The 14,308-nt window shown below is 38.0% G+C and overlaps 1 protein-coding gene across 1 annotated transcript in view; it reads right to left on the bottom strand.

Annotated features, from left to right (window-relative positions):
• Positions 1-12,407, bottom strand: part of MSRA (methionine sulfoxide reductase A) — a gene marked incomplete at its 3' end in the record, with an annotated part of 260,139 nt that extends 247,732 nt beyond the window's left edge. Inside the window, exon 1 of the mRNA XM_008061481.2 lies at positions 11,538-12,407. Coding sequence (XP_008059672.2) covers positions 11,538-11,550 — 13 coding nt within the window. The remainder of the gene's footprint in view (positions 1-11,537) is intronic.
• Positions 12,408-14,308: the final 1,901 nt, after the last annotated feature.

Genomic DNA, 14,308 nt, shown 5'->3' on the forward strand with positions numbered 1-14,308 from the left:
GTTCTGTCCATGTCGTAGCCTCATCAAGCATCCCTAAATGGACTTGGATATTAAATGGATGCTTGCTTGGATAGATGGTTGAATGGATGGGTGGATGGATGGATGGATGAATGGATGGATGGATAGAAGGATGGCAGGACTGAACTAAGACACAGTCCCAAGGGTGTCTGGTAGCATTGCTATTCTCCTGGCAACCCCATCTCAGAGCACAAATGTGAAATAATGGAAAAAACAAGGGATTTGGAAGATAAGGACTTGATTTGAGCCCTAGTATTGCCACTAACAAGGCCAGGCACTTCACTTCTCTGGGCCTCAATTTCCTGACTTGGGGAAAGAGACAGAGAGAGAGGCTGAGATGGTCTGTCTCACAGAGTTGCAGTACCTTAGATAACATAAAGAAAACAGTCTGTAATAAGCAAAAAATAGTCATTATTTTTACACATTCTTCATTAAAGTTTTCCGTAAAGCTTTTAAACAGTGAAGGAGTGGTACAGAGATGGTGACCACACCAAATGCTGATTCCAGGGAAGATTCAGGAAGTGGAGGAAAAATGAAATATGAACGCTAGACAATGGGAGGGCAGACACTTCACTGGTTTGTGCTGACCGGAGGCTCACTCGTCGCACTAAATAACAAGGACAGTGAGGCCAGCAGGCACTGAGCAAAGCCACATGGCCACTGTCCTTAAGAAAGGCAAGTCTGCAAGAGCCAGATGGTGAGGCTCACCACATAGGTTGGCCTTGCAAGTCCACTCTTCCATCAGTGCTAATTTCTACCCAGAACTTCACCTATGACTGCGGCAAACCATCATCAGACAGGAAGCAGTGTCAAATGGCCTGAACAACCAGGCAGGGTCTCTTATCAAGATGGTGGAGAAAGCATGTATCAAATTTTAAAACAGGTATCTAATTATTAAAGCAGTTTCATATAAATAGCTATTAGTGGTGAAAAGAGAGCGAATGCGCACACAACACCCCACATCCGCCCTGTCCTCCTGGCTTCTGTATCTTCTGTGTGTTCTTTTGTTTCCCAAAGTGATTTGGGAGATTAGGTGGGTTTTGTTTAGGCAGGACAGCATGAGCAAGTTGGTGAATAAGTGCTACTTGATTGCACAACAAAAGATACACAAGAAGCCTTAGCTACAACTCAGTTTCACTTGCCCCAATAGCATGCATTTCTCAATTAACTTATTTTGTTAGCAAGACTACTGGTTAGGGGAAGGAGAAAGTGCTTATTGCACCGAGCTTATTCACTGTATAGAAACTGCTGTAATCAGATCAACAGAACATTCTTTCTCAGGGCCTGAGAAGTCCTGTTTGGTAATGCTGCAGATGCAACGGGAATGTGCCCATATTATTGGTGAGCTGTAGGAATCTCTGCAAATAATAAAATAAAACTTCATGGTCTTGAATTCAATGATTTGTGCCTGAGAACTAGAAATCCACCCAAGATTTCAAGTTGACCAAAAGCCTACACGGAAAATAAGAAGTTTTATCCTCTAGATGTTAATTAAGGAGATAAAATTCTGGTGCATTCTAAGAAATTAGTCCCAGTAGCACTCTCTGCCATATCTCTCATATGTGTGATACCTTCTAGCAAGGACTAAAAGTATGTATTATCACTAAAATCATTTTTGAAAATGAAAAATGAAATCATCCCAATGCTTCGAACATATACCACAGTTTATTTCAAAAGCTGCCACAAGTAAAATGAAAAACAAAAGAATGAAAAGATATTTTCAATTCATAGAATAAAGGATTAAGCAAAATAAAGGATAAACATACCGCACATTAATAAGAATAAAACAACTCAAAGAAAAATTGTGTATAGGGTATGAATAGAGAATGTACAGAAAAGAAAATCTAAATTGTCAATATAGAAAGATGTTCAATTTCACTAAGCAATCAGATATATAAGAAAAAATAACAAGAAATAATTCTTGCCCATTAGACTGATAAAAATGTTTAAGCCTGGTACTATCAAGTGCTGGTAAAGATGTAGCGACATAAGAATTTTAATATGTAGTGCAGGGATGTCAACTGGTACAAACGCTTAGAAGGATAATGTGGCATTATTGAGTCACACTGAAATATTCAGCATCTTGGTTCCACTTTGGGGTCCTCCCCTAGAAAAGTGAAGGATGACCATGACAGCAGAGTTAGCACAAAGCAAAAATCTAAACGCCTATCCACAAAAGAATGGCTAAACTAAAGTGAAGTACTCTACGGCATTATACTTGCATTTCCAACATAGATAAACCTCAAAAATATGTAATCTCATTTGCAAAAAGATAGTAACGGTACAAAAACATTTTATATAGGTTTTATAACATGTATAATCAGAGTTAGATTGTTTATGGCTATATGTATACATAGTAACACCACAAAAAATGTCCAAGGAAATGTTCTACACCAATTTCAGAGATGCGTGGATAAGGTTTTAGTTATATCCCTGATGCTTTGTTTTCTTAAAAAAAAAAAATCTGAGACAAATAAATATGGCATTCATTAAATCTGGATAATCAGTACCTGGATAATGGGTTAACTCTGGATAATGGGTTCTGCCTTATTTAGTATTTTGCTATGTGTTGAAAGTTTTTCATAATTAAATTTCTTTACGCAGTTAAAAAACATACACGTATAACCAAAGTCTTCTGGCAGGCACAGCTGAAAAGCATATAGGATTCGGTACATTATCTTTATCCATCAACAACAAGTGCTTGGAGTAACTACACTAGATAATTATCTCCATGTTTTTGATACCTGTCAGGTATACTGCCTTCAGGCAATTAATTATCTCATTAAATATTCCTAACAACCCTCTGATATAGGTATAATGACAACCATTTTACTGACAGGAAAAGTCAGCCTTTAGAGTGTTGTAGATTTTCCCAAGATCACCCAGTTAGTAAACGATTGAGTACTGGGATCCCACACTGTCATTACCATGGCACAGAAGACCAGGAAGAAACCTAGAAATCTATTATTCCAAAGACATATGCATCATCTTTAGGATCTGTGATATCTAACTGAAACCACAGATGTGAGTTAATAAATAAAATGGAACATTTTATCCATTTAAAAATGTTTAAAGCCTCTGGTCAAATCCATTTCTTCTGACTATTTCTAATATATTGACCTCTTTTAAAAATAAGTTACAAAAGTCTGATAAAATCTAACATGTTAATAACAAAGAAAATGAAAATCTACTTGGAAGGCTGAGGCGGAAGGATCACCGGAACCCAGCAGGTCGAGGCTGCGGTGGCCGGGAACGGCCACTGCACTCCAGTCTGGGTGACAGTGAGACTCCAACTCAAAAAAAAAAAAAAAGAAAATAGAAATCTTACTCAGGTGGGCTTTTATCTCCTTCTAAAAATAAATTTTCAAAGTTAACAAAGTAGATACCATAATTTCATTTCTTCAATCTTTTATTCAATGTACTCATAGCAAACACATACTAATCTCAGGGAAGCTAGTGATTTAAAAGAGCTTAGTCCCCAGTTTGAGAATTTTATTATCCTTAAACAAGTTATCAAATACAAGTAGCACCAAACAACATAAGCTAAATTTAGAGTATATACAGCTCAGAAACTGTCCAGCTTATTGTACAAGGTACAAAAATAAAAATATCAACAAAAGGAGCCTGAACTTTATCCCTACTCAGCAGTAATAAAGCACCCTTCCAACCCCACCTCACAGGAAGGAGAGAATGCCCCTTCTTCCCTGCTGGCATGGTGTTAAAAAAGGCTTGTTATTACAGAAGGCTTAAATAAGATCCCAAGTTTCATAGCATAATACCTAAGAAGTCTGGATATAATGAAAAAGCATGTGTCATACCAAGAAGCAGGAAATTTTTCAACTTAAATGAGAATAGACAATCAACAGATGCCAACACCAAGATATCAGAATTATGTAACAGGAATTTTAAAGCAGCCATCATAAAAATGTTTCAACAAATAATTAAAACAGACAAGAAACAATTATTTTTCTTAAAAAATAATCTCAGCAAAAAAACAGCAGACAAAATATAATAACTAAAATTAAAACTCACTGGGTGGGCTCAACAGCAGAATGAAGATGACAGAAGAAAGAACCAATGCATCTGAAGATAAGAACAATAGAAATTACCCAATATAAACAATAGGGAAAAAACATACTTTAAAAAAATGATGTGGGTCAAACACTGGTAGGACTATAACAAGATGTTTAACACTCATGTTCTCTAAGTTCTGCAAGGAAAGGAAAGAGAGCAATGCTGGAAAAGCATTAGAAGAAATAATGGCTGAAAACTTTCTAAATTTAGCAAAAGATATAAGCTTACATACCCAAAGTAAGTGAACCCCAAACAAATAAACCCAGAGAAATTCATGACAAGACACATCATAATCACACTCCTTCAAAACTAAAGACAAAGCTTTTGAAAGTAATGAGAGAAAAATGACATCTAACATACAAAGGCAAAACAATTTAACTAACAGCAGATTTCTTAATAGAAACCACAAAGGCAGAAGGGCGCCCAGCTGAATCTGTGCTGAAAGAAACTGTCAACCAAAAATTCTATACCCAGCAAAAATACCCTTCCAGAATAAAGGGGAAATCAAGACAGTCTCAGATGAAGGAAAACTAAGAGATCTGTTGGCAGCAGACCTCCCTTAAAGAATGGCTAAAGGAAGTTCTCCAAACAGAAATGGTAAGAATGCTTAAGAAACCACTTTGTGTCAAAGATAAAATATGGCCGTTTTGTCCTAGAATACTGTATAATACTATTTTGTGCAATGAGAGTATTGTCCTAATTAACACCCCATCCAAAACGCCATACTGCAATATAAAATAATTTAGAGATGACTTAGTGTGGTATTTGGGTTATTCCGCAAAAAGCTAGACAACATGAGTGCTCAGTTAAGTCTATTGCCTCCTATTACACCACTATCTGTGCTGGAAAGTCAAATTCAGCTCATATCATTTCAGATTACAGCAAGCTCTCCAACTTCCCATGAGTGCTAAAAGTGCCTGTTGATCCAGCAATTCCACTTCTGGGGAAATCCTCAAAAGAACTGAAACAAGGTCTCAAGAAATATTTGTACACCTGTGTTCATAGCAACATTATCACAATAGCCAAAAGGTGGAAGCATCCCAAATATCCACTGGTAGATGGATGGACGAGTGAAAGAAGAAAATGTAGTATATATGTACAATGGAATATTATTTAGGCTTAATAAGGAAGGACATTCTGACCGATGCTACAACATGGATAAATCTTTTTTTTTTTTTTTTTTTTTTGAGTTGGAGTCTCACTCTGTCACCCAGACTGGAGTGCAGTGGCCGCTCCCGGTCACCACAGCCTCGCCTGCTGGGCTCCAGCAATCCTTCCGCCTCAGCCTTCCCAGTAGCCGGAATTACAGGCATGCGCTACCATGCCCGGCTGATTTTTTTTTTTATTTATTGTAGAGATGAGGTCTCGCTGCCCAGGCGGGTCTCGAACCCGCGGGCTCAGGCAATCCACTCACCTCAGTCTCCCAAAGGCGCAGGATTACAGGCTGAGCCACCGAGCCCAGCTAACATGGATAAATCTTGAAGACATTATACTAAATGAAGTCAGCATTAAAAATACAAATACTGTATTATTCCACTTATATAAGGTACCTGAAGTAGTCAAATCCACAGAGACAGAAAGTAGAATGGTGGTTGCCAGGGGATAAATGAAAAGGGGAAATGGGGAATTATTGTTAATGGGTACAGAATTTCAGTTTTGCAAGATGAAAGGATTCCTGTGGCTGGACGATGGCAATAATGTGAATGCACTTAATGCCATCAAACAAAACAATTAAAAATGGCTAGATGGTAAACTTTATGCTATACAAATTTTACCACAAGTTTTAAAAATTAAAAAATTAAAACCATAAATAACAATATCTACCATTTATTGAGTACTAACTATGCACAAGACACTAGACTAAGAGTTTTGTATATATTTCCTTATTTCTTCTCCCAAAAACCTTTGAAGGAGATTCCATGATCCCTTCATCCCTTTTTTACAGACGAAGAAACTGGGGTATATAACTTGACCAAAGTCCCACAACTAAAAAACAGAGTAGAAATTCAAACTCAAGTTGGTGAGACTCTTAAGCACATTCTCTCTAACCCATAAAGGCAGGACTATTTGTTTCAAAGACAGTTTTTCCATGAGTACACCAAGGGTAAAGCCCTCCTGGGTCTCTGAGAATGAGTTGATCTTGTCAAGTACGGTATAGTAACTTAGAAGGGCTAATGAGAAAAGGGATATAAAAGGCATTGGTAGGGAGAAAATGATGGCATCACTACAGTAGAACCAATTCTTCAAATTTTTCCATAAAACCTCAAGTTTTTTTATTTTGTCTTGTTTTTTTTGAGTTGGAGTCTCACTCAGTTGCCCAGACTGGAGTGCAGTGGCCGCTCCTGGTCACCGCAGCCTCGCCTGCTGGGCTCCGGCGATCCTTCCGCCTCAGCCTTCCAAGTAGCCGGAATTACAGGCGTGCGCTACCACGCCCGGCTGATTTTTTGATTTCTTGTAGAGATGAGGTCTGGCCAAGTTGCCCAAGCGGGTCTCGAACCCGCAGGCTCAGGCAATCCACTCACTTCAGCCTCCCAAAGGCGCGGGATTACAAGCTAAGCCACCGAGCCCGGTAAACCTCAAGTTTTGTTTCTAGTTTCTAGTTATATAGGACCATAAGATTCTTACATGTAAGACAAAGGATATGAACATTCTCTCCTCTGTCTTATAACATGGAATACAGATCACACACAGGTCACTTTTCTTCCTTTTATGCTTGCTTTTCCACTTGCTTTTGGAGAAATAAAATAACCTGAGCACAATCCAAGGTCAAACGTTTAAGCTGAGCCTTGCAGAGTTGGTGCTGTTATTCATAACCTATTGGGTTTCAGAATACTCTCCTAATTTCGCTATTCTCTGAACTTTTCTTCCACTTGCCCTAAGTTTCTACTCACCCAACCTTCCCTATCTTACCATGTTCTCTAGAACTCTTCCAATTACATCTCCTATCCCACCTAGAGTGGATTCCATGGCCAATTAATGGAGCACTGTCCTCCCCTGCTCCAGACCCGTTGGCCTTCTTCCACTCCTGCTATTCCAATTCCAAGCCTGAATTCACTCCCAGGACCTCCACTAGCACTGTGGGACTTGGTACCTTTCTGTAGCAGATCAAGGCAGAGGGCTTAGACAGGAAAGTAAAGGCTGAATTCCAGCCTCCCAACCTCCTCAGACGCACAACTATACACAGTGATCCTGATTCCGTCCCTCTCTCTGCTAGGCCTCAAGAACACCCTGGAGAAAGACCTAGAAAGATGCTGTTCAACATGAACTGGCCTCAGCAACTCTTTTATATTCCCTACTCTCCACCCCCATAATGCCTTATACCATCTTGGCACAAGCTGTTGCTGATATTCCAGTCTAACCCAAGAGCCCAGGTCACGCTCACTCGCTCTGTAGGCCTCACCGCAGCAGCTACACACAGGACTGAAGCTGGCTACTGAGCAGTGCTCTCTCAGCTCTCCACAACTTTCCCTCACCACCTTCTCTGTCTCAATTCCCTCAGCCTTTGTCCCATGCTCGTGGGCCTACTTTAAACTCATTTGGCAATCCATTTGGCCTGCCCATGCGTGGGCCACGCCACCAGGCCCCAAAGTACAGCATGAGATTCTTTGGGAAAACGAGGACAAGAAGAATGCAAGACTAGGGAGGGCTGTTGGGAGAGGGAACGGGAGCTCAGGGCCACCCTTTCCCTGCCAGTCCTCATCTCTTAGACTGTCGCCAACAGCCACTTTAAGGCACTCTAACATGGCCACAAAGACAAAGAACGAGGCCCTATGCTCTAGCCCTCTAAATCCATAACCAGCAACACACAATCAATAAAAAAATGATCAGAGTGTTTTTGTTTTTCCACCATAAAAAATTCTCTCAGATAAGACTCAAGAAGATAATACTCTGGTTCACCACTTGGTTTCCTTTGATGAATGCTTATTAAGTGGCCATAATGTACCAGGTCCTGTGCCCAGCACAGCTGCTAGAACTAAATGGGAAAACAGGTGACGGTATTTGGTAAACTGGCAAGAGATCCACATTCATCAGTTCTTATTCTCTCCCCAACCCAACTAGAATAGGAACCTTTTGTGGGCAGAAATTCTATCTTTGCCTGGCACAGAGCAGGTCCTCTGGGAATATCTGTTGAATGACTTCAGCAGTGCATACCTGAGGCTGAGACATTTCTCATCTCCATTCCATTCCCCACCAGCCCTGACACAGGCCTGGACCACCAATGCAGCCTGTGAGCCTCTCTCTCTGACTCCTATGACTTTTATCTCCGCTCCAGAAGATGAACTTATGCGTTATTTTCATATTAGAGAATAATTGCCTGGGATAAAGATAGGCCACGAAGTTAAATGCACAAGTATGCACAAACACACACACACACACACACACACACACACACACACACCACTAAAGAATACTGAAAGTGAACTGAGAAGTCTATTGAAAATATTCCGCCTCCCCAGCAAACTTTCTTTCCAAGGGTCATATTTGCTTAAGGATGTAGGATTGGCCTTCTCTTCCTCCTCTGCCTCATAACAGAAAACAAAGAAAAACAAATTCCTCATAAACAGGCTACTGTTGTTTATGTTGCAGCCACATCTTTGCAGATTCAATTACACCTGCTTTGACATACATACGATCTAGCATGTAAGTAGTGGCTTAACCTTAGTTTCTTCCTCACAGTATCTGAATTGTTTATTTTACATGCCTGTCAGAAGACTTGAACAACTCAAGCTTTTTGGCCAATTAGGTGCAGCCATCAAAATAGTCATAGACAACAAAAGTCTTATAGCTACATGAACTACAATTAATCTCCTGATTTTTTATAGCACTCTAGAATACATCTATTGTGCACTAAAACTGAACGTACTTTAATCTATTGAAATAAATCTCATTATAGTACTGCCCTTTTCTATCTAGGCTTTTGGACTTTCTTTTAAATCTATTTCCCCTTCCATCCACATTATGTGGCTTCCTTCCTTGTTACCCAAAATAACTTCATCAATAAAACGTTAGCATTTTTAAGTGGGTGCTCAATAAACATTTGTTGAATAAATGAGTGAATAATTATAAAATATTGGACAAAAGCTCCCTGAGAGGTTTACAAGAATAATGTGCTTGTATGCTCAGGTACAGACATCAAAATGAAACTTAATTATAGGCATCAAATAGCAGTTAAATATTAATCCATTTCTGTCTTAATAATTCTACTTCAAAATACACAATTTAAACTAAAATAAATATGTGTTGAGATACAGTTCATTTATAATCAAACCACTAGTATTTATACACTTTAAGATTTGAAATATTGGTAAAAGTATTAAAATAGTCAATGTGTTTGTAGTATAAAAGGTCTAAAAGTAAAGAAACATGCATTATCTTACACCTAAATGTTTATTTTTTGAAAAATGTAATCAACACAACATCTTAATCATACCTTTTACAAAAGTTTGCACAAAAACGTGTCAATTACACTCAATTAACAAGGAACATCTTCATGGAGGACTTTTTTCATTTTAAGATATATAACAAGTAGGCCAGAGAGAATCTATTGGTGAGAAACTTTGCCAGGTTTAACAGCTAATATTTATCAAATTTTAAGTCTAATACACACTATAAAATGTAGTTTTATCAATATCGAAAAATTTAATATTTATTAAAGTATATGCTGACATATTTGTTTTTTAAATTCACCTGTTTTGATAACACTATTAGAAAATATTTGGACATAAAATAGTTGATATATAAAATAAGTTTGTTCTTATTGAGTTCGCTGCAAAGAAGTTAAGAAATAAGCTAGCCAATAATTCTTTTAACTTCAAGAAAAAAAAGGGTCTTAAATAAACTAAATAACTTATATATTCAGCAAACCTAAATGACCAGAGGTTATGTGAAATGTTTAAGAAGTAAATGAAGTAAATATAAATCGGCAATAAGACGATCAATATTAAAATGCAGCTCTAATTTAAACTTATTTACTTAACTTTCTTTTTGTTTCATATATTGTTGTTTTTAGTATAGGCATGAATGATCCTGTAATCAATTCAAAAAGGAAGACTGCAGTCATGCAAACATTTCCTTCCCAGTGCCTATCAGCATGTCCTTCATGTCTTGGCGTCCATTTTAGGAGTACCAGCGAGGTAGTGTATAAAGGAGCTTATTAAACAAAGGTTGTCATTTTGGCAACCCACATAAATGTTAAGTGATTTCATTTTATTAGAGATCAAAATATTGATTAGTAAAAAAGTTGAAGAAAATACTTGAGGTTAACTATTCAAACACCTGTATTAGATATCATATATTTTAAAATCGTATTTATATATTAAATGCCATTTTTCAGGGCTGCTGATATGTCACTATAATTTTACAAAAACCATCTCAAACAACTGATCACTTAAGGCGCGCAATAACAGAAAGCTATAGACAGTTCTGTTTTTGTTTTTTTGTCAAAGGATTAACAAATCAATAATTACATACTCAAAACAAAAGCATAGATCCTACAGCAGTTTTTTTACTGCCCAAAATGATTAGTTAATACTTATGTGCATAAATACAATTTTCCTGTATTCTCTCAGTATATAAAATAAAAAGAAAATAAATGATTACAGGAAGTCATAACTCAATCCTACAACTCAAACTGTCTTCTTTAGAAATAGAATACTTACTGACAGTGAGGGTGGTCCACAAAATACATGCCTTACAGTTAGCCTCTCCTACAATAATGCTGATGTTTTAAGAGCAGAACTATCATAATCCAGCCATAATCGGGCCTAATAGGAAGTATTCATTATTAAGAAATTATACATCTAAGTAAAACACCAGGTAGTATCAAAAAGAAAATCGATGAACTTTCTAGGTTTTCCTTTTACTTAAAACATTTTGAGAGAGCCAAGCTACAGTAATCGTTCAATTAACAACTAATCAACTAAAAATAAAGGAATTTTTCTCCAAGTATTTCAAACACAGTTTACCACTTCTTATCCACAAGATTTAAATTTCTATTCTCAACCATTTCCAGCCATTTCTGCCAACATCATAAAAATTACCTTTCATCATTTCCTTCTCACAGTGAGAATTCACTAATCGCATACATCTCTTAGACATAGACACCTCCCCACCCACCTCCCAAAAATGGTTCAGAGCAAAGACACACAAAAAATAATGACCAAGCTCACATTTCTTGTTTGCCCTTCAAGCGAAGTCTGGTGTCTTCAGCTTGCCTTTCTGGTCTTCAGTGTTGTCACTAATTGCTGGGGGATGTAGTTTAGGACAGCATGAAGCAGCAGAAATAAAAGCTGTGGCTTTAAGAAAACGTTCTCTTACACACATGGATAAAACAACTTTTACTCTGACTTCCTGGCTGGGCTGCATAAAATCTTAGAAAGGTTCCTTGAAAAGTTAATGTCTACAATGGGAAAAAAATAAAATAAAATAAAAATCTAAAAACTTACGTTCTGAACACATTCCGAAGGATGTCTGATTTGATTTGAAAGCAGGTTTGTACTGATGAACAAACTTTATTTTGCAGAAAATTAATATTCTCTCTAATTAGAAATTTGCCTTGCCATCTTCTATATTAATCCTGTCTCTCATGGTGTAATCATACATGCAAAAAATCAAATACAGTATTTCCCAAATGCAAGGACACTGTGGAAGCTTCGTTTTGAAAAAGGCTTTTATTTCCCTTAATACTGGTGACTAAACGTCATTGTATGTACCAACACTTTCAAATAGCCCAGGAGACTTAAAAAGCCTTCTAAGTTTGAAAACCAAAAAGTTCTGAGTTTTTCTGTACCCCAGGACGGTTTTCTTTCCTGAAGCTCAAGCCGAGAAAGCAGACAAAAGAAGCTGATTTGACTGAGCTGTGCCAAGTCTTGCCTTTTTTTCTTCCCTCGGCTCTCCCTATGCCTCTCTCTCTCTCCCTCTTTTTCTCTCTCACTCTTTTGCTCCCAGTATGGCAACCTTCCGAGCAGTCTTGGCGGAGGTCCAGGCTGTGCCAGTCTGTCTGAATTCTTGTCTCCAAAAGATGTCCTTTGCGGATCAATTAATACATTTGAAAACAGGAAACCGTGGTACGGTACCCAAATCCTGGCACCAACAGCATCGACTTCTGCCAAATCACCTTACAGATTTCATAGTATCCTACCTTTCATAATCATTACTAACATGTTCCCGGAGCAATAATGGAGTACTAGAAGCCATTCGCTGCTCAGCAATAAGGAATCTGTTCCCTAGAAATGTCCATATGCGACATATGCACAACCTGCAGTAAATCAAAATTCTCCTGTGAGAAGAGATGTATGTAACTTTAATAAGCACCACATACTGTATTTCTTTTTATAAGATTTGCTTTTCCTTGTCCTGCTGCAAAGAATCATGGGAGAAAAAAAGGAGGCATGCAGATTAAAATTAAAACCGTATGCCCAAAAAAGTCATGTTTTATCCTATGGGGAGTGAACATAGTTTTGATTAATCGGTAACTTTCTTTTTAAGGAGACTCTAATATAAACTGCACCTATTCAAAACTTACTGGAGGTGTAGGGAGGGGGTGAGATCTTTTCAAAATAGAAATATCATTACAAAGGGAAAGAAAAACCTAGGGTGGGTTTAGTAAATATGGATTTCATATTTTGACACCTCAAGTTCCAACATAGTCACTTGTTTACTAAATTCATACTAGTACAATTTAGTAAAAAAAAAAAAATAAACATTGCTTATTTTTATTTGCATCATGTGTACCTTTTGAAGCAAAAGAGTCAGTTGCGTTTCACGCATTTACCTGCTTTAAAAAAATCATTTTTACCTGTGATGCTTGAAAACAGAAAACAGCCACACTCTAGAATCACCATGGTTTCATAGAAAGAACCCAGAATACCGAGTGCTCATCCTTGGTTCTGTCACTTTCTAATTTAGGCCACCTCAAGGTCTCAAATTGCTTAAACTGTCTAATCCTCAGACTGCTCATATACCAAATGCAAAACTCAATACTGTCCTACTCTGTGCTCTAAAATATTCTGTTTATACACATAGCATACCTTCATCCTAACTGCAGAGTAGTTAGCGAATCTGTGTACTGTGCTAACCAGATCCATCATCCTCACAGGCAGGACCATGTGTCACTTATCTAAGAAAACTGAAAGTCCAGCACAGAGCCCTCCATATGCACCCATTCAACATATCTATTACGTGAATGAGTTTTGGGAATGAGTCACATAAATATTACTGTGAAGTTCTGTAAAGTAAGAAATATAATAGTGAAAAACAAAACCACATATCATTAAATCATAAATTGATCAAAGAAGTATACAGAGAAAAAAATAAGGATGGAATCAAAGCACTAATAAAAATGTCCCCAGGCTGTCCTTTCAGATGGTGATGATGAGATGTAGGCAGAGTAACAGAGAATGTGTAATTCGTAACCAACCTGTCAACAGCCAAAGACAAAGAGAGAATCCTGAAAACAGCAAGAGAGAGGCAGCTTATCATGTACAAGGGATCCTCAATAAGATAAACAGCTGATTTCCCATTGAAAACCATGGAGGCCAGAAAGCAGTGGGATAACATAGTCAATGCACTGAAAAGGGAAATAAAAAGTTGTCAATCGGGAATTCTATACCAGCAAAACTATTCTTTGAAAATGAAGGCGACATTAGGACATTCCAAATAACCAAAAACGGAGAGTCCATCACTAGCAGATATGCCCTACAAGAAATAATATAGAAACTTTTTCTCTGGCTGAAATGAAAAGACACTGGCAAGTAAATCAAATCCATTTGAAGAAATGCAGAGAACACGTAAAGGTAACTGCAGAACTGAATATCAAAAATGGTATACAAGCTGGGCTCGGTGGCTCAGCCTGTAATCCCATGCCTTTGGGAGGCTGAGGTGAGTGGATCGCCTGAGCCTGTGGGTTCGAGACCCACCTGGGCAGCGAGACCTCATCTCTACAATAAATGAAAAAAATCAGCAAGCCGTGGTAGCGCGCACCTGTAGTTCTAGCTACTTGGAAGGCTGAGGTGGAAGGATCGCCGGAGCCCAGCAGGTCAAGGCTGCGGTGGCTGGGAGCGGCCACTGCACTCTAGTCTGGGCGACAGAGTGAGACTCCAACTCAAAAAAAAAAAAAAAAAAAAAGTGGTATACATGTACTCTTTTTTTCTATCTGATTTAAATGGCAATAACATAAAGCTACAGTTATAAACCTATGTTTATAAGCATACAATGT

Source organism: Carlito syrichta, unplaced genomic scaffold, assembly GCF_000164805.1.
Source record: "Carlito syrichta isolate Samal-C Ts95f unplaced genomic scaffold, Tarsius_syrichta-2.0.1 Scaffold305281, whole genome shotgun sequence".
NCBI classification, from domain to species: domain Eukaryota; kingdom Metazoa; phylum Chordata; class Mammalia; order Primates; family Tarsiidae; genus Carlito; species Carlito syrichta.